Raw genomic sequence first — 21,743 nt, 5'->3', positions numbered from 1 at the left:
CCTTGTTCAACTCTTTGTGTCTTCCAAAGCATTCCAAGTATACCCTAATCCCTAAACCCTGTCTGCGCGTTGAGTTCAACCTCGGGGAGACACGTCTGTCTCATGAGGACGAGAGACTTGCCTGCATCTGCTGACCAGAGTTATGGAAAGCAAACAGGTGAATTTCTCAGAACCACTTAACACATAAACTGCACGCTAGGGAAAATATAAAAAACATTCTCACATAAATAATGCTAATGTTTCTACAATATAAGGCAACGATTACCTATTCATAAAATGGCCAGCCGTGCGGTACTTTGCAGCTTCCAACATGAGTTCATGTACGTTACAAAATTTCCTTAATCCTTCTAGGAAATGGCTAGGGAAGATTTTACTACAGATGAAGAGAACCATGGCTCAACAGAAAAGAGGCAGGAGTCTTGGTGTTTGTATGTGATGAGGCATCGTGAGAATTTATTCTCACGTCTATCTATTTAACAACCAAGAAATCCCAGGTGAAGGAACAAAATGTACCCATCTCCTAGCAAAAAGGTTGATCCTCTATAAATCAGTACAGAAAGAAAGAAATGGCATGTTTGCAAAGAAAGCCCAGAAAATAACAGGAAAAATCAGTGCAACCAGCAAAGAAAAACAGCTCAAGTGCCTTGTGCATTGTCCTCAGATGCCTTGAAGAATCCTGGGGAGACGGGAACAAAGGGTCGCTCTCAGCCCCCAGTGCAGAGTGACACCCAAGCTAACACCTGCCTTGGAGCTTCAGCAGAGGGAAGAAAAACATTGAAGTCCCAGGTCGTTACCAAGGCCGCTCAGATGTGTCTGCTCTAATTTGCACTTCGTCATGAAGGAAAGAGAATTGCCAGGCTAATGCAGACCTATTTAGACCCGCTGGATTCAAATTGATGTGGCTTTTAAGTAGAAGTGATCCTTGTGTGCAAATGCCTTTCTGTTTTTATTTGCTGCACCAGCCCTTTCTCTATCACTGTCAAGGCCTAGTTGATCTATCAGCCAGCCCGACACCGTGGCCGAGGATGGATGGGGTAACGACTCTGAAGGTCAGAGCAGCACTGAGCCGTCTAGTACCAGGAGGGACAGCCAGCAAAACAGTTCAATCACCGGCCTTTTTGGGCAAGTGACATCACCCCTTGTAACCACAGCTTTCCATGTGAAAAATGGGCATATCCACCCCGACCTCCTGGGATCCGTACAGACATAAAAAGCATAAAATAAATCAAGCTCCTAAGACCAGGCATGTACTGAGTGTACGATATGTGGTGGGATGACTCTTTGTGCTTAGGAAAAGGTCTGAGCATTTTCTGTTGAATACAGTTCCACTGGCCACATTTTCTTTTTTAAAATTTTAAAAATTTATTTTAGATGAGAGAGAGTGAGTGAGAGAGAGCCAGAAAGAGAGCACGTGCACACGGGAGCAGGAGAAGGAGCAAAGAAAGAGAGAATCTCAAGCAGATTCGCCACTGACCACAGAGCCTGACATGGGGTTCCATCTCATGACCCTGAGATCACGACCTGAGCCAACATCAAGTCGGATGCTCAACCGATGAGCCACCCAGGCTCCACTCGCTGGCCGTATTTCTATGGCAGATTAAAGTCCTCTGACTTTGAGCAGACTGACAAACTAGACCACAGGACTCCACGATTTCACAGATCACCAAATCCCTAAGTGCCCCCGTGAGGCCCTGCATGAGGCATTTCTCATGCCCTATGGGACTTCCTGTGTTGTTTTCTTCTCACTAGTAAGTAGGGCATAAAACAGAGGTCTTCTTACAAGGGCAGGCTCGCTGATCACGGACACCCTCCAGAACTGTGGGCATCACAGAGACGATGCCTGCCTCCTTCGTCCCCACGGGAAATCTTCCCTCAACCGTGACAATGCGCATGCTGATACCTTGCCCATTATCTAGGCTCCCTCTTCCTGACATTCTGAAGGAAATGTGGCTTTCTTCTCCTTGGCAAGTCCTCTTCCTGGAATTTCTAGTACCAGCTCTTCAGCTCATTTCATGGAGCTCTCCTGAGGGCCCTTGTTCTGGCTCACCGTCCTTGTATGGGTCAGGCACTGGACACCCAGAGACGAGGAACGTGCATGTTCTCTCTCCACCCTTAGAGACCTTGGGGACATCCAGGATGCTGCCCTTTCTTCATGGTGGGGTCAAGAGCCACAGGTCTCTTTAGAATGCTTTTATTTATTTTTTAACTGGAGTTCCACTCATGGGGTCCAATCAGAAAGTATAGAGTAGAGTCTCCCCAAATATCTATCTGCTTCTGTGTGTCTCAGGGTTGGTACCACGCGTAAGTACGTGAAAGGACGGCTGGAAATTTAAGGTCAAATGAAGTAGTGGCAAGAAGTTGGGGGAAGGAAGAAAAAGGAATGAAGAGGAAAAGGAGAGGAGGGAGTAGGAGAAAGAGAATAGGACAGAGGCAGAGGGATTCCTCTACAGCTCCCACCAATCCAGGAGTGAGTTTCAAGCAGCTTAACAGGAATTCCAGGCCAGAAGGCAAGAGTAAAGACTTTTAGGTTCTGCTGAGTTCCCTCAAACACACACACACCACGTAAATGAGCGGTACCAACAATCCGCATATCTACATTATCTCTAAATGTCTACAACCTGGAGGAAGACCTTCCCTCTGCTGGTCGCCACGCCCCCACCCCAGCCCCAGAGGCCTCTGTGAGTGCAGATTACACAGTGTAGGTGCTGTTCACCTGCGATGGACGCCCTTCCCTGGAGGGCAAGCCTGCTGCACTCCCGTGGGCATTTACTCCACTCCGATTCCAAGATCATGGCCATGGCTCTGCTGGCACAGAGGGGCTCCCCAGAGAATCAGGTTTGTGCTCAACAGTGAAAACTCTGGGGAGACTCTTTCCAACCCTCCAGGCCTGGAAGCAGCTGGGTGAGATGTGGACTGTTGACCGAAGAAGATGCTGAGAAGCTATCACTGAATTTTTTCAGACTGAGGCTGTATTCCAACACGAGGGCCCTCCAATACATCAGAGCTCACAGGAGTGGAAAAGCCAAGTTAGACTAAGAGCCACTCAAGGTCAGGACAGCCTTTCTCTCTTGCTGGCTCGCTCTCTAAGAAATAAAATCTTTAGTGGGGGGCGGGGCTGCCTGGGTGGCTCAGTTAGTTAAGCGTCTGCCTTTGGCTCAGGTCATGATCCCAGGGTCCTGGGATAGAGCCCCAAGTCCAGCTCTCTGCTCAGCGGGGAGCCTGATTTTCCCTCTCCTTTCCCCCGTGCTTGTGTGCTCTCTCCCACTCTCTATGTCAAATAAATAAATGAAACCTCTTAAAAAAATAAAACAGGACCTCCTTCAATAAGGCAAACTTCCTTTCTCAATTTGCCCCCCCACCCACACTTTCTCACTGTATGGCCTTGGGCAACCCATTAAATCTGAGCTTAAAGAAGGCAAGAGTCCTGCCCTGCCTAAATTCCACAATGAATCTGAGCCTCAGATAAGATGAGTAGAGTATGCTTAACTGTAAAATTCTCCCAACCCGAGCAGATTTCCTAATAAGACGAAGGTGATAATCATTCTTAATGCCAGGTGGTTCTCCGGCTATTTCTAGGCAGGACAGAAAGTCACCTTGAAGCCAAACTTTTTTTTTTTTTTTTTTTCCCTAATCATTCCAAAGAATAAGCAGAAAAGAAAAACACCTTGAAGCAAAGTGCACCGTTTCTCGAGAGAATGACCAGAGTGACTTCCCGTATCCATTCAGTGTTTTCTGCTGGTAGAACCAGGGAACACTTACTGTGAAGCTAGAGAGGGATGACATGTCCTTCTTTGATTCCATCCAAGCTGCTTGGAAATACTTGTGACAAGAGTACCCCTTGGAAATACTTGTGACAAGAGTACAAGTGAAACAATCCACACAAGGAAGGCATAACCCCTGGGAGCCAAGAGCCAAGGCTCTGATGACTCGGGAATTTGCAAGTGGGGAGACCCACTGGATGCGCAGACGTCACCCAACCAAAGATGTATTAACATACTGTATGGACAAGGCACTACTGTTTCCTGGAACTAAAGGTGGCTTCAGGAAAGCTGGGCTCAAGGATGACGACTCTGGCTGTTCACAATGGCCCAAGGGTTCATGAGTAGAAGGGCTGGCTTGGTTCCATTGTGAGCTAGAAAGTTCTGTGCATCCATCTGAATTAGCACAAAGGTTGTGCTTTGAATAGCAATGGCTGAGCATGTAAATGTCACCTAAAAAGTGACCCCTGGAAGTCCTGAGGCAGGGCCCCAAAGCCTTACACAGATGACTGGACCAGCAAGGAGCTCACCGTTGAGGCTACAGAATTCCTGGAACTCTAAAGGACCCCTTCAACAGAACACCTGTATCCCATGTGAAGCCCCAGTAGCAAGAGACGGATCCGACCCAGGTCCTTCTCAGCCTGGCTTTCGAAACAGGATCCCATCTCACCGTGTAACCCGCAGCGCCTCAGCCAGTGTGAGATGGGGGAAGCAGGTTAGTGGGTTAGCGGTTCTGCTAACAGGGCGCTTAGATACAAAAGCACTTCTGTGGGATATCTGGAGAGACGCGGACATACGTGTACCTTCAGTGTTTGAAGCACATTATATTGCTAACATCAATAAAAGGCTATGTTTTAGTTGTCATTTGTGTTGCCATTTGAAAAGATAAAAAGGTTTTGCTTTCTACTTAAAATATGGGATGCCCATGGAATATTGAATAATTTGCTTTAATAAACAAGGATATGAGTTTATGCCTTACCCATAATCCCAGATTAATATGTTTTTTGTGGTTTTTGCTATAAAACATGTTCACGTAGTCATTAAATTCTTATTAATCACTGGCTATGTGTCAGGTCCTATGCAAGACAGTGGAATTCAGAAATGGACAATCAGAGTCCCTTTTGGGGTGTATCCAACTCGTACATCTGTCCATGGATGGGCATGGACAGGGCAGGACATGGGCAACCCCTTTGTTCACTTCCTTGGACCTCTCCTGTCTGAATGCATTTCTCATCTCTCCAGACACACTGCATTACTTACAACATCTTAGATGGCCTACTTAACCAATTTGAACCGAGCTCCAAGTTGTACAACAAACTGGGTTTGAGCCCAGACATTGTTATTTATTAACTACATGGTTTGGAAACATCACTTCTCCATAAACTATAATAAATACAGAATTGCTCATGCATTGCAAATTGCTCCATAGACGCTATACTGGGATTCGCTTGAGCTCTGGCTACCTTCTATCCCTCATCTCACTTGACCTTGGGTGTGAGAGGCTTCATTTGACTCAAGAGAAAGCTGATCATTGCAGGTTAAGTTGCATCTTCAGCATCAAATACAGTAAACGGTACATCAGGGACTCTGAATCTTGAGCTTTTGTCGCATCCTTTCATCCCTAAGTTTGCTTATCACTCATGGGCCATATGTCCGTATGGTGGACATAACACCAGTCCCTGGTGATGCTACAGCAATGGCAAAGAATGTTCTCCAACATTTAGTCCCACATTTCCCAACTTCATTCTATCCTCACTGGACTCACATCACTCCATCCCTTGTGTTTTGCAGAAGTGACGCCCTAGGATGATGGAGGGTTGGGCTGTGCATACTATAGTCACTCAGATATGCACAGAAGCCACCCGTGATGTCATTACTAATGTGTGCAGGGGGAAGAGGGGTGCGATCAGAAGTTTCTGAATGCCAGCAATAGTTCCTGCACCCAGGATATGGGACTCCTGGCCTACGCTGCACAAAAAATCAAGTTATGCAGCAGACACCAAGGCCTGGCAGAAACTCATGTTTACAGAAACTAAACCAAAGAAGGCAAAAACAAACAAACAAACAAAAACCATCATTTAACCTACTGGAAATGAACAAGGGCTGCCACTGCAATTCAGCAGTGAGCTTTCTCCCATCTACTCCGAGCAGGCTTAATTACTTAATTATAACCATGGCGACCTACCTATTAGAGGGAGCCCGGTAAGACCAGCACTTGGTAACACTCTGTTAGCCAATCACAGGCAGGGCTATGTAATCTCAAATGTAAAAGGCCAGCACGTCACCTCTAACAGACTCCAGGGACCCAGCCAGCTTCCCGCAGATCTGTCCTAACCACCAGCCAACTATGGCCGAGCCCAGTGCACAGCCTGGGTGTGTCTTGAGCCTTTGCAAGGACAAGAAACGGATTTGAGTGAAATGCCATGTGTTTGCCCTGGGCTCTGCTACCTGCCCACTGTGTTCCTACGAACAAGGAACTCCCCCATGTGTGAGCCTCAGTTTCCTACCCTGTGAGCTGGGGATGAGAGAGAACTCCCATTCCGGGCTGCAGGGACTGAACAAGAGGACCGGTAAGGGCACCCAGCATGGGGGAGGGGAGGGGTGTGGGGAGGGGTAACATCTTGCAGGTGTGGCTATGTGGACAGCGGTGTGTTGCAGATGTGACCATAGAAAGGACTCACGACAGAATTCTACCAGTTGCTAGTAAAACTCTCAGGGGAAGTTCAAGGGGGATCTTCAAGTGCCCCCAGCTCTGGGGAGAAAGCAGGCTTGGACCAGGGCAGGGGCATGGCTTGCAAGGATGGAGGAACACAGAGAATCTCCTTTTTCTCACTGAGAGATTTGGGGTGAATTTTAATGCCCCCAACCTCAGTTCTGAGGGAAAATAACAATAACTATGGCTTTTTACTGCTGGCCACCTTGCTCCCCCCTCGATCCCATGGCGTGCCTCCTCCTGCACCTCCCCCATCTCTGCACTGCAGACCCCCATCAGGGTCTTGAACCCATGTCTTTCCTCCTTTACGGGCTCTTCTCTCTCGCCAAGGGGCCCTAGCCACCCCAACACTGTATGCACCACTCAGACGCTGAGAGCTCCCAACCGTGCGACGCCAGCCCCATCCCTCTCCTGCGTGGCTGTGCACGGTCCCTCGGCCCCGAGACATTACTCCTTCGATGTCGGATACACACCCTAAACTAAACTTACAAGCCCAAGACAGAATCTCTGCTTTTGTTTCCCGGATGCGCCTCTCCCCCTGCTCTTACCCATAGCAGCAGCACGCTTCCTGGTCACCTTTGATTCGTCCCCCTCACCCCCTTAGCCAGTCATCTGGAATCCTGCAAATTCACATTCAAAACGTGGTTCTGATTAATCTAATCCTTTCTCTGTCGTTTTAGGATTTTCTTTCAATATTGAACACGCTCCTACTATTACCACGCTTGGGTCTGTTAATATAAAATACAAGCCGGGCACTATCACCCCTCGTGGCACTCAGAATAAAACCTGCGTCCTCCATATCAGTGGGGATGCTGCCGTCAAGGTGAGGGCTGAGCACAGAGCCAGCTCTGCGTGAGGTGTCCCGGCAAATATCTATAGAATGCGCGGCTGCCCGAAGCTCAGAGTGACCCAACCCCTAAGACTTTGGCAGCGGCACTTCATAAACATTTGTGGAAGCGGGCTGAACCCCAGCTCGAGCAGCTCGCTCCCGAGGCTGGCTGTTTCCTGCTACACCTCACGATGGCCCGGCCCCCCCATGGACTCACATCCCCTGCGAGCAGCAGGTGCTAAGTTCACCTGAAAGGCACAACGTGGGGTTTTCTGAGAAAGGTGTAAGGCCCGGTCTTGTAATCCTGAAACCCATTCTGTTCGTAAGTCATCAGGAGACAGCAAATGGGAGACAAAGAGCCCTGTTTATGTGATTCAAATTTTTCTGAGCCATCTGCCCCAGCCATATGCTTCCCAAGGAGGACGAAGAACGGCCACAATTGGAGCTAATCAGATATTTGTGGGAGCTGCCGTGACCATGCCCAGGCCCAGTGATGGACATGTTCCCAGGAGGACAGAACCACTGCCCAGCCCACAGTGACCTTGGCCTTAATGGGAAGCCACAGCACACAGGAGGCAGGAGTGACTTGCCACAACAGCAGGGACCCCACCTCCCAGGGTCAGCACTGAGTCGCTGAAAGCAGGTGTCCACTCTGCCCTCTCCTTCCACAGGGATGGAGGGTCCCTCCAGAGGGAGAGCCAGCTCTATTGCCCGGGGCTGAGATACGACTGACCAGTCCAGTAAGATCAGCAGCCTCAGCCCCCTCCTGCTTCCAAGGGCTGCCCCAACCCTGCCCCAGCCTGAGCCATGAATCAGTGGAGCTCTTTCCCCTCACAGGACATTCTCGCCTGGACCCTGTCCTCCGTTACCTCACTTTCCCCCACTGGACCCCTCCATCCTGCTCATTAGGGCACACGCCTGGGCCACGCCTGTAACCGGGTGAGGGGGCTGGATATTCCAAGTCGGTGAGCTCAAGTGCCCGCCCATCAGAACCCATGCCAAGAGGAGTGATGCACGGGATCCTGCCGGACCTCTGCTGCGCAGGGTGTACCCCCTTGATTTAAGGACTGGAGGGAATGTGAGGACCTGGGGGGAGGGGCCAGGCCAAGGAGCCAAGGGGGTGGGGTGCCCGGAAAGTTTAGGGCAGGGGCTACAATGACAGTATGCACACTAGAAGCCCTGGCAGAAGGCCACTCCTGATTCCAACGACCCAGGCACCGTCATAGCAGGTGCAGGCCAGCCCAGCCGTTCTCATGGAGACCTGCGCCTTCATCCCTCACCTCCTCCCCCAGACCCTGGGCTAGCCCAGAGTGGTCTGAGCTGGTCCTCTGGGACACGGATGCTCCTACTTATCCCCCTTCCCTCCTGGAGCTCCTTCTCCTGCTGCTGGACATCAGTGCCAAATGCCACAGGAATGCAGTCTGTCTGTGTGCGAACTTGGGAATGAGTCCAGGGCCAGTGCTCCCCTCTCCAACTCAGCCCTCCTCCATCTCTCGAGGACCCCAGGCTCTCCTGCTGGACTGCCTGCCTTAGAGTCCCAGCCCAACTGGTGATCTGGATCACGAGGGATCATCCTGACTCAGACCTGGTCCCCGCCGAGCCCGGTAATTGACCTTCAACTCCACATGCAGCAGGTGCAGGACAGAAGGGCTCCCAGGACACGCCCTGACCAGGCCCTGGGCTCCTTCTTCATCTGCACTTGCCCCACCAGCTCCTGCGCACAGCCGGACCAGTGTCGGGCACAGTGGGAGTGTAGACAGCAGCCTCCTGTTTAGCTGGCACTGGCACTTCAGGGAATTAGGAGCCCAAGGGCCGGATGCCAGAGCTGAGCCCTTTGCATCCCTGTGACCGATTTCAAACGCTCTCGCTGTGAGCAAGCCTCCTCTGACAGCCATGGCTTAGAGTGAGTGTCCTCACCTCTGGACCTCATATATTTACTCTTCAAGCCTGCTTAGCATTCAGAAGGTGCTGTCCTTCGAGTAACTGCTCCCCCCACACGTACATGCACACACACACATGCACACACGCACGCATGCGCACACACACACACACCCTCTCATCAAACGTATTGAGAATCCAGGGCCCGTGCAGGACTAGATTCCAGACAGCCCCTATTCTTAACAAAGACCATCATCATTGTGTTTCCTTGACTAAAGGCTATGATTTCCTCCGTGGACTCACCTGTTGGATCCTGCACTTCGAACCTATCACAGATGATCAATACAGTATGTTGGTCAGTCATACAGTTCTGTTGAGAAGGTGTGAGGAACACTCAAGAGATTCTTTAGGCTGCTGGGCCATGGCGGGGGACACAGCGAGCATCATTGTTCAGTGCTCTAATCACGTTCTTAATTCTGGATTTTTGGTCAGGAGCTGTTAGCTCATGGGGACTGCCCCCATGCCAAATACGAGTTGTTCCTGATCGGACCTGCTTCGCATAGTGCTTGCCCCGAGTGGGTAATCTATAAATATATGTGTATATATAAAAACATATGATATATATATTTATATACTTACATATAATATTGTTTCTATTACCATATATTTATATATTATATAATAATAATGTATTTATAGTATAATAATATATATTATATTTTTATATATGTTTAAAGGTTTTATTTTTGTATTGAGACAGATTGTGTGAGCAGGGTGAGGGGCAGAGGGAAAGGGAGGGAAAGAATCCCAACCAGACTCTATGTTGAGTGAAGACCCTGACACAGGGCTCGATCTCACAACCTTGAGTTCAACCTGAGCCTAAATTGAGACTTGGATGCTTAACACACTGAGCCATCCAGGCACCCCAGAAGTATTTTTTGAATACTCTTCTCCCTCGGACATTTTTCCCCACTTAGCTTTCTACTTTTCATCCATCGAGCCTTATTATTTTTGTCCCTTCTTCAGAAGTTCTCCCCTCGGAAGCCCAGCTTCCTGGGTGCCCCCTGCCCTGTCCCCGACACATTTGGCACCAGCTTGTGGAGGACGCCCGTCGTGCAGAGGCACAGCTCTCGGTGTTCTGTCACGAGACTGAAGGTTTCTCCACGCCTTCACAGTGCGCTGCTCACCGCTGTGCTCTTGGCATCTAGCAAGGCGCTTGGCATAAACGGCACACAATTAATATTCTTTCACGAATCGAAAGCCTCATTTTCATCTCAAAATCCTGCCTGTGTCTCAATGACCTCTCACATGTCACCTCTTTCTGGAGATGTTCCCATTCAGTGTAGTTACAAGAAGGCAGGTTCCCAAATCTGATCTGTATTCAAGTTCAGATGCTCCGTTCACTTATAAATTATGTGTCCTCTTAAGCCTACTGTTCTTCATATCTAAATTAATCATGAGACCCTCTTCTTCCAAAGGGCCATTCTGATAGATAAGAGAAGGACTGGTGTAGTAGTACTCATAGATAAGAGAAGGACTAGTGTAGTAGTACTCATCTTGGAATCACCTTACCCCACCTGCATACCACCAGCTTCCCCACCCTCTATAAGCTATGTGAAGTATAGGCAATAGACCGGTTGTTTGGGTCTTCCCAGTGACAAAGGTGAGTATTTGAATAAACTAAATGCACAGTAGGAGTCTAGCAACATAAGGGTAAGTTTATCCTGGGGACGTGATTACCCTGGTCCTTACTAGGGAAGGTAGTTTTTCCCTTTTCATCTATGAGCTGCTATTCTGAGAATCCACTCATTCAATATGGGGGCTGATAGCTAAAAGAAAATCACATAGTTCTATAAACCCATTTCACAGATAGGAACCAGGAGGCTTAGGAAGATGGATAATCCAGACCAGGGGCAGACCCAGCATTGAATCCCAGAATCCAGCATCCCAGTCCAGGGCCCTTCCTTCTGCCCCTCCCCACACTGCCCTGATGTTTGCCGGGGCACTGAAGGACCCTCGCCAAGGATCTCTCAATGCCTTTGTGTCTGACAAATTTCTATAACCAGCACCTGAAAGTCACAGCAGCATCTGCCTGGGTGTCAGCCAACGCTTAGCCAGTTGGCTCCAATATCAGAGCATGCCTAGGCCTACGTCCTCAGAATCAATTAGTGCAGCTTTGGATTCAATCACCAGATGGCCTGCTAAGTCACGTTCATTCGTCTTCACATCTCCACCTTGGCATGGAGGCAATCTGCAAACTTGCTGCTTATGTACCATGGCCACTACCCGTGGGCCAGTCTAAGTTGTTGGGGTCTGGGGACAGGGAGACAGCTGGACGCCATGGGCAGTCAGCCCCACCCAATGCTGGGCTACCATGCACAGAGCTCCACACTCCTCAGAACCACCCAGCATCTTGGCATTGCTGGTCTGCACGTCTGGGGGAGTTTCTTGGGGCTCAACAATGCTGTGGCTCATCTCAGCAGCCATGGCGTCTGGCATAGGTTCAGAGAAAAAGTAAACTTTTAATGACCATTTCAATTATCTTCTCTTCTTAATTTACATACTCAGCTTCTCTAAACTAGTTCCTTCTCAATGGCTTCTAAGTACAGTCAGTTTTCTCTCATTAGAAACAAAATACATACAGAAGTCAAAACTCCAAGCCCCTCCAGCCACTACCCTATCTCCCTCCTTCCTGGAGCAATGAGCTCAGCCAACAGATGTCTACTGGTGCCCATTGTTCTTCATTACCCCACTCACACTTCCAACCTCCCTCCTCCCCACAAAAACAGAAGTGTTGGGGAAGATGTGGAGAAAGGGAAACCCTCTCACTGTTGGTGGGAATGCAAGTTGGTGCAACCACTTTGGAAAACAGTATGGAAGTTCCTTAAGAAATTAAAAATAGAGCTACCCTATGACCCTGCAATTGCACTACTGGGTATTTACCCCAAGGATACAGATTTACTGAAAAGAAGGGTCCCCTGTACCCCAATGTTCATAGCAGCAATGGCTACAATCGCCAAACTGTGGAAAGAGCCAAGATGCCCTTCAACGGACAAATAGGTAAAGAAGATATGGTCTGGTCCATATACACAATGGAGTATGATGCCTCCATCAGAAAGGATGAATACCCAACTTTTGGTATCAACATGGATGGGACTGGAAGAGATTACGCTGAGTGAAATAAGTCAAGCAGAGAGAGTCAATTATCATATGGTTTCGCTTATTTATGGAGCATAAGGAATAACACGGAGCACATTAGGAGAAGGAAAGGAAAAGTGAGTTGAGGGAAATCGGAGTGGGAGATGAAGCATGAGAGACCGTGGACTCCGAGAAACAATTGGAGGGTTATGGAGGGGAGGAGGGGAGGGGTTAGATGAACCTGGTGGTGGGTATTAAGGAGGGCGCGTATTGCATGGAGCACAGGGTGTGGTGCATAAACGATGACTCTCGGAACTCTAAAAATTAAATTAAATTAAAACAAAATAAAATAAAACAAAAAACAAACAAATAAAAACCCACCTGCATTCTGGCCCCTTATCCCCATGAAGGGAGCACCCTACACACGGCTCAGATTTTATGGAAAGTGTGAGCTTGCGTCAGGCTCAGTCCCCAGCAGGGTCCTGCCACGTTGGCCAACTCCTCCTCCCTGAAATACGCTCTTCCCTCAGCCTCTGGGAATAAAGCTCCACTAGTTTCATTCTTGACTCTGGTAGCTCTTCTCTGTCTCCGTGTCAGAGTCACGTCTCTGAAAGTCAGAGATGCCTACACTCCCCTCAGCACTGCCTCCCTCCCTTTCAGGGAGTTATCTTGCTCCAGAAGGCAATACCACCGGAGGCTTATCGACGGTCTTTCCCTCCAACCAGAAGGGAAACCCTAGGAGAGCAGGAAGTTTGCCTGTTTGCATTCTAAGTCCAGTATATAAAATAGAATGTGACACATGGACACTCAAAGAAATTTATGTCCCTAACCCAGACTTTTCTTCTAAGTTCAGGACCTGTACCTTTAGTTGATGACCTGACACCGTCTGCTTGGATTTTTAGAGGCACCACACATTAAACCTGTTTAAAATTTCCAGGGTGCCTGGTTGGCTCAGTTGGAGCATGTGACTCTTGAGCTCAGGGTTGTGAGTTTGAGCCCCACAATGGGTGTAGAGATTACTTAAAAATAAAATCTTCTTTAAAAAATGTCACTTTTCCATATTACCCCTGGAACAAAAAAGAAAAAAAGGTAAAAAGCTGGTTTCTCTTCCAAGATTCCTTATTTCAGTAAGGTGTTCTATGATCCAGTCTCTTGTGTAAGCCAGAAATCTGAGAGCCATGCCTATACATTCTCCTGCACTTCCCAAGCGTAATCCCCCAGCAAATGCTCCTGCTTCGCTCCATCACAGCCCCTCACCTGGACCACCAAGGGACTTCCTTCTACCCCACCTGCCCCTCAGGAGGACTGACTGCCCACCACGTCTCCAGAGAAGAATGTTTCCAACATGCAGATAGGACCAAGCTGTTCCCCTGATCAAAAGCCTTCAGAATCTTTCCATACCTCTTAGGGTAAAGGGAAGCAACTTCTCAGAGAGTCCTCAAAGCCTTTCCCACCTCTCTCTCTGTCCTCGTCTCACCCCCGGCTCCTCTGCTCAGTGCTCTGCAGCCACACGGGCGAGCCAGTCCCTCCTTGTCATCACATCAGCTGCGCCCAGGCCGTTCCCTCCACCCACAGCGGGATTTCCCTTCCCTGAGAACCCAGCTGACTTCTGCTCACCCTCCTGCCCTCAGTTCAGTCATCTCTTTCCATAGGAATATTCTCTATCTCCCTCGTGGGATCAAATCCGTGATTACAGGCTCTCACCACGCAGCGCACCTCTCTGTCAGCGGGCATAAAAATGGCCTCCTCCTGTGTTAGACTAAGTCTTCGGTGCCCACTATATTCTTTCTGCTCACACACTCCCAAAAGCCTGCAAAGCAGGTTCAGTAGCTGTTTCATAGATATTTGTCGAATGTGGAACTAAAAAATATGTTTTATTAGTTTTGACAAAAGTATAAAGCTATTAACTCACTGACCTTTTTAATAAAAAATAATAATAATAACTCTCTTCTCATCTGACCATTACAAAAAATGACAAAAAGAGAGAGAAGTCTGGTTACCCACTTGAGGAAACAAAACTAATAACCCAACTACAACAATGACTCAGAAACACCCAAGTCCTTGACTCTACCCACTGAGATCCTGACTCCTCCTTTGCAAATAGGAACAGAGGTACTTTCCTCCATTGTTCGCAGGATTTGTAATATTTACAAAAGACCAAGCACAATGCCTGGTATATTCAGTTGCACAATGAACAGAAATTTATTAGTGTCATTGGTACCGATCTATAAAAATGTGGTCAGCGGTCGGTACATATTTCAGAAAACGGAGGTGAAGGACATTTACTTCACAGAAGATAAACAAGAACATTCATTTACAGGAGTCACGATTTTTATTGTGCTTTAAACTTTAACATATCGATCAGAACTGCTTTCAACCACAGCAATCAATACTGGGGACCAGGTGAGGCTCCCAAAGACACAGGGATGAGAGGGAGGGCTCTCTCCCTGAGGTCTGGGAGTGACACTAGAGTTCATCATTCACTCTCATCCCTTCATCCACTGTCCATCCACCGACTCAGCATGAAGACCGGAGGCAAGGAGACGTGTCCTTGACTCTCCAGCCACAGCAGCAAGGAAGACAGGCTTCTGTCCTCCTGGGATTTATACTATACTAAGGGAAAAAACCCCAAAACTCAAGCAATCCTTCAGTTATATGTCCTAAACGCTGCATAAATCAAGACGGAAGGAAATCCAGCACACTTAATTTGAGGGGGGACGCTCATGGTCTGAAGATGAAAACAACCATTTTTCCTTTTTTTTTTTTTTTTTTTTTTAAAGATTTTATTTATTTATTTGACAGAGAGAAATCACAAGTAGGCAGAGAGGCAGGCAGAGAGAGAGGAGGAAGCAGGCTCCCCGCTGAGCAGAAAGCCCGATGTGGGGCTCGAACCCAGGACCTGGGATCATGACCTGAGCCGAAGGCAGCGGCTTAACCCACTGAGCCACCCAGGCGCCCCAAAAAAACAACCATTTTTCCTAACAGCAACAAGATTTGTTAATGCAAACTCTTTGTATACTTGACTATGAATCTCTGATTATGACATTCAATTAACACATACGAAACAAAGAACCTCATTTTTACATCATTAATTGTAAAATGATTTAAATTTACATTTTTCTTTTTCTTTTTTTAGATTTGGATTTTTTTTTTTTTTTTGCATTCTTTTAAGTTTTTATTTAAGGGGCACTGGGTGGCTCAGTCATTAAGTGTCTGCCTTCGGCCCAGGTCAGGATCCCGGGGTCCTGGGATCGGGTCCTGCATCAGGGTCCTTGCTCAGTGGGGAGCCTGCTTCCCGCCTCTGCCTGCCGCTCTCCCCACTTGCGCTCACACTCTTGCCCCCTCTCTCTCTCTCTCTGACAAGTAAATAAATAAAATCTTTAAAAATAAATAAATAAAAATAAAGGTTTTATTTAAATTCCAGTTGATTAACATACAGAAACTACCATTTTTATGGGTTTTTAAAAGTGAAGTTTGGGGTGCCTGGGTGGCTCAGTGGGTTAAGCCTCTGTCTTCGGCTCAGGTCATGATCTCAGGGTCCTGGGATCGAGCCCCGCATCAGGCTCTCTGCTCAGTGGGGATCCTGCTTCCTCCTCTCTCTCTGCCTGCCTCTCTGCCTACTTGTGATTTCTCTGTGTGTGTGTCAAATAAATAAAAATCTTTAATAAATAAATAAATAACCAGGATTTGAACATATTTTAAAAAAAAAAGTGAAGTTTGACAGGGGCCATAACTGACCTTCAAACAAACATCAAGGGTCAGACTCCGAACAAGGCTTAGGAGGGAAAGGGTGAGAACCATGGCTCTTGACCCTCAGATAGGTTAGAGGAGTCACATGGTAGCAGATGAAGAAGGAAGAAAGGATACTAGATAGAGCATATGTGCAGAGGTCTGCCAAGAGTCCTTGCTGGGAAGTCAGTCTTTATTTGTGCCTCCTTCAGTGGAGGAGAGAAAAGACATGTCAGCTCCTTTCATCCAGACAGGGCACACCTACTCAGAGAGCCCGGTACAGATCCCCACAGTCTGGGAACGAACCAGAGGGCCAGTGCACTTTTCACGCCTCTGCAGCTCAACAGGATGGATGCTAATGTATTAGGATAAGCTTAAGCATCTGGAATTTGTTGACAGAAAGGAGGCGTTGCTTATGGACGAGAGTTGAGGCATGTGGAGAGGAGAGCTGGCCTGGTACTATTTTAAGGTTGATCCAAGGGGACCATCTGGAAGGACAAGACCACCCCAGCAGGTAACATCTGCATGGCTGAAACATGCCCAATGGGGGGCAGAGTCAGCAGGAAGTGCTGGGAGTGGCTGGCAGGGGCCGGGAGGGGCCACCACAGGAGCAGCATGGAGCCTTGGCTCAAAGGCAAAGTGATAATGAGGCCAAACAGACCCAGGCACAGATCCTGTCCCACCCTTTACTCCCCCAAGCCTCAGTTTCTCCTTCTGTAAATGGGAGTGTCCTTACAGCCCCAGACTGTTAAGAAGAATAAATCATAAACGTGTATTAGGAGAGCTCATCTGGAACAGGCCAGTAGGTAGAACTTCGGTACATTAGACTTCAAAGGTTGGACTTTCTTGATGACAAAATTTACCTACAAACAAAGTTCTAGGACAAGCTACAGCCCAGGAGAAGAGATTTTCCACCTGATCGATCCAAGGGTCACTCTCGAAGATGTGTTTGGCTGGAGGCCGGGAGCAAAACTGCATCACGAAGGAGCAAATGGCCCAAAGAAAGAGAAAGAAAACTCATAAATGGGAAATTCTCATAAAGGGGAAATAAAAAGGACAAATACCCACATGAACAGTTGGGTCAGCCTCAGGGAAATGCAAACGGAAACGCGATAGTTGGTGCTACCCCTCTAGGTGTATGGGGAGAACTAGTCTCATGCACTGTGGATGGGAGTTTAAACTGGCATGGTTAGATGCAGTTTTGGTTGTCCTTGTTAAAAAAAATTAAACCCGTACACCCTGAGACTGATTTAGCACTGGGGCTTCTCGTCATCTCCCCTAGAGAAGCTCTCCCCACTTTTGCATAAGCAGGTGTGCGCACAAATGTTTGTGGAGTCATCTTCTTTTACAAAAGCCCCCCCAGATAGTGGCATGCTGGCACGTAGGTTAACAGGTGGTTTTCCAAACACACCAGGCTCATGGTGTTTGTGGATTTCTGGCAGCAATAAGTCCCACCCATGGCCAGTTTTAAGCTACCTAAAAGTGTCTAAAGCTGGGAAAAGAGGAACACAGCCAGCTCTGGGAGCTCGTGTAAGCCGAATGCAGCACACCTCAGCCCCCACAGTGTTTGCAAACAGATTTTGTAAAGGTAAGGAAACCCAACACCTACGTGTTACCTGGCAGTGAGTAGAGCATGCAAAAAAAAAAAAAAAAAAAAAAAAAGGAGAATATATACCAACAAACCAGCAATGCTTTCTTTGGGAAGGGGAGGGGTCTTGCCTTTAGATAGTAGTCAAAGATATCTTTAGCCTTCTTTGTAATATGCTCAAGGAGGTCACTTATGTAACAAAATTAACAATGTAAACACTGAAGTAACATAGTTGTATTCCTTACTTGGCAAATGAATGGAATCATTTTATTCCATTGATCACCCATCGATGCAGATTCCTCCATTAATCTCCCTCCAACCATGGCCCTGCACTCTGAGGGAAACAAATCAAGTCCCTTCATGCAAGCATTAAATACATTGTTACTGAGCGCCTACTTTGTAGCAGGAGAACATGGCCATGAGCAAGTTGTACCTCAAATTCCCCAGCCTGGGAGAGCTCATAATCGGGTGGTAACTTGCACTGCACAGGGGTGGAAAAGGGAGAAAAGAGGTCATTGCAGGTGTGACATTGGTGATGTCTGGGGTTCCGGGGTGGGTGGGTAAGTCTGCAGGTTGGTACTGATGAGGGAGCAGGAGGCTGGCTGAAGACAAAGCAAAAGCTGGCACCGTGCACCCCCTCTACACCTGCTCCCCTCGGTAATGTGTGTGACATTCCTCAGGCGCCCCTGACTGCCTTAAGCGAGAAACAAATAATTAACTTGCAGAGATCACAATCCTACAAGATGGAGTCTCCCTTGGTTTACAAATGTCCTAGAGATCTACAAACAAAGAAGTTACCTTATCAATAGCACAATTTCCAGAGGCAAATAGCTCAGTTCCTCAAGCCCTAATGTCACCCTCCCCTCCAGAAACAAAACCGAAGGAGGCTGAGGTAGAAGGAAATGTAAATATAGTTAAATCTCTTCTGAACCTGAATCTCACTAACAAAGACGCCTGATAGCAGGATTGTGACATCCCACCAGGAATCTCCCAACTATCTTGATGTTAATGGCCGGCCTAAAGACAACAGGGATCAAGCCACAAGACCTGGGTATCCCTTCCCCGGCACCTTGTAGGCCCTCTTTAGCATATGAAAGTTCCATTGAAACCTCCCTTCCCCCCAACCGCAAGGTACATAACCTGCCGTCCCTCACAACCCCGGGCAGTAGCTCTTCCTGCCCACGGGTCCTGTCCCCGTGCTTTCATAAACCACCATTTTGCACCAAAGATGTCTCAAGAATTCTTTCTTGGTCATCGGCTCCGGACCTCAGCCCACCAAACCTCACCTAGGTTCTAGAACTTCATCAGTACAACACCAGAAGGATCTAGAGTAAAGGAAGGTGGGGGAAGCAAAGGGATGGGCGAGAGAGAAGCCACAGGGAGGAGAGAGATCAAGTTAAAGTGCAGAGGAGGGAGAGCAGGGCCTGTGGGGGAGTACAAGAACCCACTGGGGCTGGAACTTGGCAGGCAAACAGGCTGTGGGGGGGGGGGGGGCTGATACCAGGCAGGCAGGAGGGCCGGTACTCGGAAGCCACGAGGCCAGGGCCATGTTGGTAATCAAAATACTTTTGTGACAGAAGCAAACAAAAACATGAAATTTTTCGAAAATAAATCTCCAGATGACAAAGTCTCCCGGAAACCTTTTCTAGGATGTGTCCAAGATTCTTCATCCTGCAGAGTCCAGAAGAAGGACTGTCACACTGTGGGTCTGCAGTAAAGACAGTTTTCCTTCCTGGTGTGGCACTTGGCCCCGCAGGCTGGAAGTCCACCTAAAACAGCGGCCCTCCTCACCCACTGATGCTTTCTGAAAAGTCACCCGTGCATCTGCTCGCCTGTCATCCCAGCACCTTCCCGCTAAGCCTCTCATTAGCCACTGTCAGCTTGAATCCTCATTTCCTTGGGCGCATGTCCAGTTTCTTTGTGAATGAAAACCTCTTTCTTTCTTCCTTCCTCCCACCCTCCCTCCTTCCCTTCCTTTAAATACACTCCTGGCTCAGCCAGTGACATTAGAGCCTTTTCAGCTGTCAATCAAATCTCAGCGCCTCCCTTCAGCTGTCACTCAAATCTCAGCGCCTCCCTTCAGCTGTCACTCAAATCTCAGCGCCTCCCTTCAGCTGTCAATCAAATCTCAGCACCTCCCTTCAGCTGTCAATCAAATCTCAGCGCCTCCCTTCAGCTGTCAATCAAATCTCAGCGCCTCCCTTCAGCTGTCAATCAAATCTCAGCACCTCCCTTCAGCTGTCAATCAAATCTCAGCGCCTCCCTCCTCAGAGGAGGCGGTTCTTGTGCACTGTTCTCCAAGCCTCCACAATCCAGAGACATCAGTTCCCAACAACCGTGAAACCCCCACCTAAGGGGAAATCACAAGCCTTGGATGATGGAGGGTTTTCTTCTCATTTTCTACTTTGTACTTTCCCCTCAGAGCCCCTAAAGAATGTACCTGCGGATGAATGGGACGATCAAGCGATGAGTCAATCATACCTTCACTCATTCAAGACAAAGTTTCTAAGCTCTGCTCAGGTTTGCACCCTTGGCTCTGGACCCTCCCCAGCACTGTCCGACCTCTGTCTTGTCTTCTCAGGGCAGGTACAGAACACCTCACTCTCCAGAGTCATCCCCAGTACACTTTAACTGACCCCCCCTTGGTACTGGGCTCACCTGCAGCCTGTGAGCCCAACAGTTCTGTTCACACACCTGCTTTTGGAATCCGGGTTTCATCTCAAGCATCCTGGGAGCTCCTCTAAGTGTCAGCCAACGTTTTTCTCTCCGTTTAATTTAATGATCATGAAACATCCAATTAACTCAAGTGGCAGGGCACCACTAGCCCCAGCAGTGAGCTGGTGATGTGAGCCATCGGCTGTAGCATCTGGTGCGGGGGGGCACACACAGGGAGCTGAGATGATCCAAGGTCACTCACGTCAGGCCAGAAGTATAGCCTGGGCACTTGATAAAGAAATTACACAGTGTCTGGAGCCTTGAAATAAGTTTTAAAAGGCCGCACTGCTTTTCAGGAGGGAGGCACCAACAGGGTACCCCAGAACCCTACTGCAGAGTCCCCGTCAGGTAGCACTGCTGAACCCCTCGGGAGCCACGGGGGTGTGCTGGATTCAGAATCCATCCAGCCAGCCCTGGTCGGGGACATGCAGGCGAGAAAGTAAAGGTACCGTCAAAGACGTCTGTTAGGGCAGCGACAAGTGTTATTCTGAATGGGGAAATGCGCAATCACATGGGGGGAGGGGTGTGAGCGGGATTTAAATCTGCCCCGAAATACCCCAGGAAAGGTGTGCGTGGCGCCTTACCCTGGATGCCGGCGGTGCCCGGACAGTAAACGCTGCATTCTGTTTTCTTTGCAACATACCCAACACACTTATCTCTAACTTGTGGGTGTTTTTTTTTTCTTTAAACCTTAGTTTTTCTCCTAATTTCAAGGGGAAAGACCCCACTTAAGAAACTCAAACGTGGGGGACCCCTGGGTGGCTCAGTTGGTTGAGCAGCTGCCTTCGGCTCAGGTCATGATCCCAGCGTCCTGGGATCGAGTCCCACATCAGGCTCCTTGCTCATCAGGGAGCCTGCTTCTCCCTCTGCCTCTGCCTGCCATTCTGTCTGCCTGTGCTCACTCTCTCTCCCTCTCTCTCTCTCTGACAAATAAATAAAAAAAAAAAAATCTTTAAAAAAAAAAAAAAAAGAAAGAAACTCAAACGTGGTTTGGCAGATTCAAGTGGGTCCTGTTGTCAGTTGTCTGTGTTGATGTTTGTTTCCGGTAGCTCACTCCCCCACTGGAGCTATGTCCTCGCAGGAGAGCAGAAAGGGCTCCAATCTTTGCGCAGAAAGGGGCCCAGTGCAGGGGTTTGGACACCGAGGTACTGGAGGGGCTGGAAAGGCCAGAAGGAGGGGGTGTCGGTGTTCACCTAGATTTGGAAGCTACCAGTGTCCCTGGAGCTTGAACTTGCTGGAAACACTTCCAGCGCGACCAAGGCTGCTGGGAACTCACTCCTGATGCAGAGCGGGAAGCAGGGGTGCTGAACAAACATTGCTGAGGCTTCTGGGACCTGCTCTGCCTGGCCCTGCTCCAGCAGCTGCCGGGGACCCCACCAGAGATGCTGGGGAAAA

General features: G+C 48.5%; 1 protein-coding gene across 4 annotated transcripts in view; it reads right to left on the bottom strand.

Annotated features, from left to right (window-relative positions):
- The window catches only part of FAM135B (family with sequence similarity 135 member B), a 272,589-nt gene that overhangs the window by 93,718 nt on the left and 157,128 nt on the right, over nt 1-21,743 (bottom strand). Inside the window, exon 1 of one of the 4 annotated variants that reach the window (XM_047728399.1) lies at nt 9,482-9,580. The exons of the other annotated variants lie outside the window; for them this stretch is intronic. Coding sequence (XP_047584355.1) covers nt 9,482-9,542 — 61 coding nt within the window. The 5' untranslated portion in view covers nt 9,543-9,580. Of the gene's footprint in view, nt 1-9,481; nt 9,581-21,743 lie in introns of those variants that run through there. 4 annotated transcript variants of the gene reach the window in all.

The sequence above is a fragment of the Lutra lutra genome, chromosome 4 (assembly GCF_902655055.1).
Source record: "Lutra lutra chromosome 4, mLutLut1.2, whole genome shotgun sequence".
Lineage (NCBI taxonomy): Eukaryota > Metazoa > Chordata > Mammalia > Carnivora > Mustelidae > Lutra > Lutra lutra.
The sequence above is the reverse complement of the archived record's forward strand: the minus strand, read 5'-3'. Positions and strand labels throughout refer to the sequence as shown.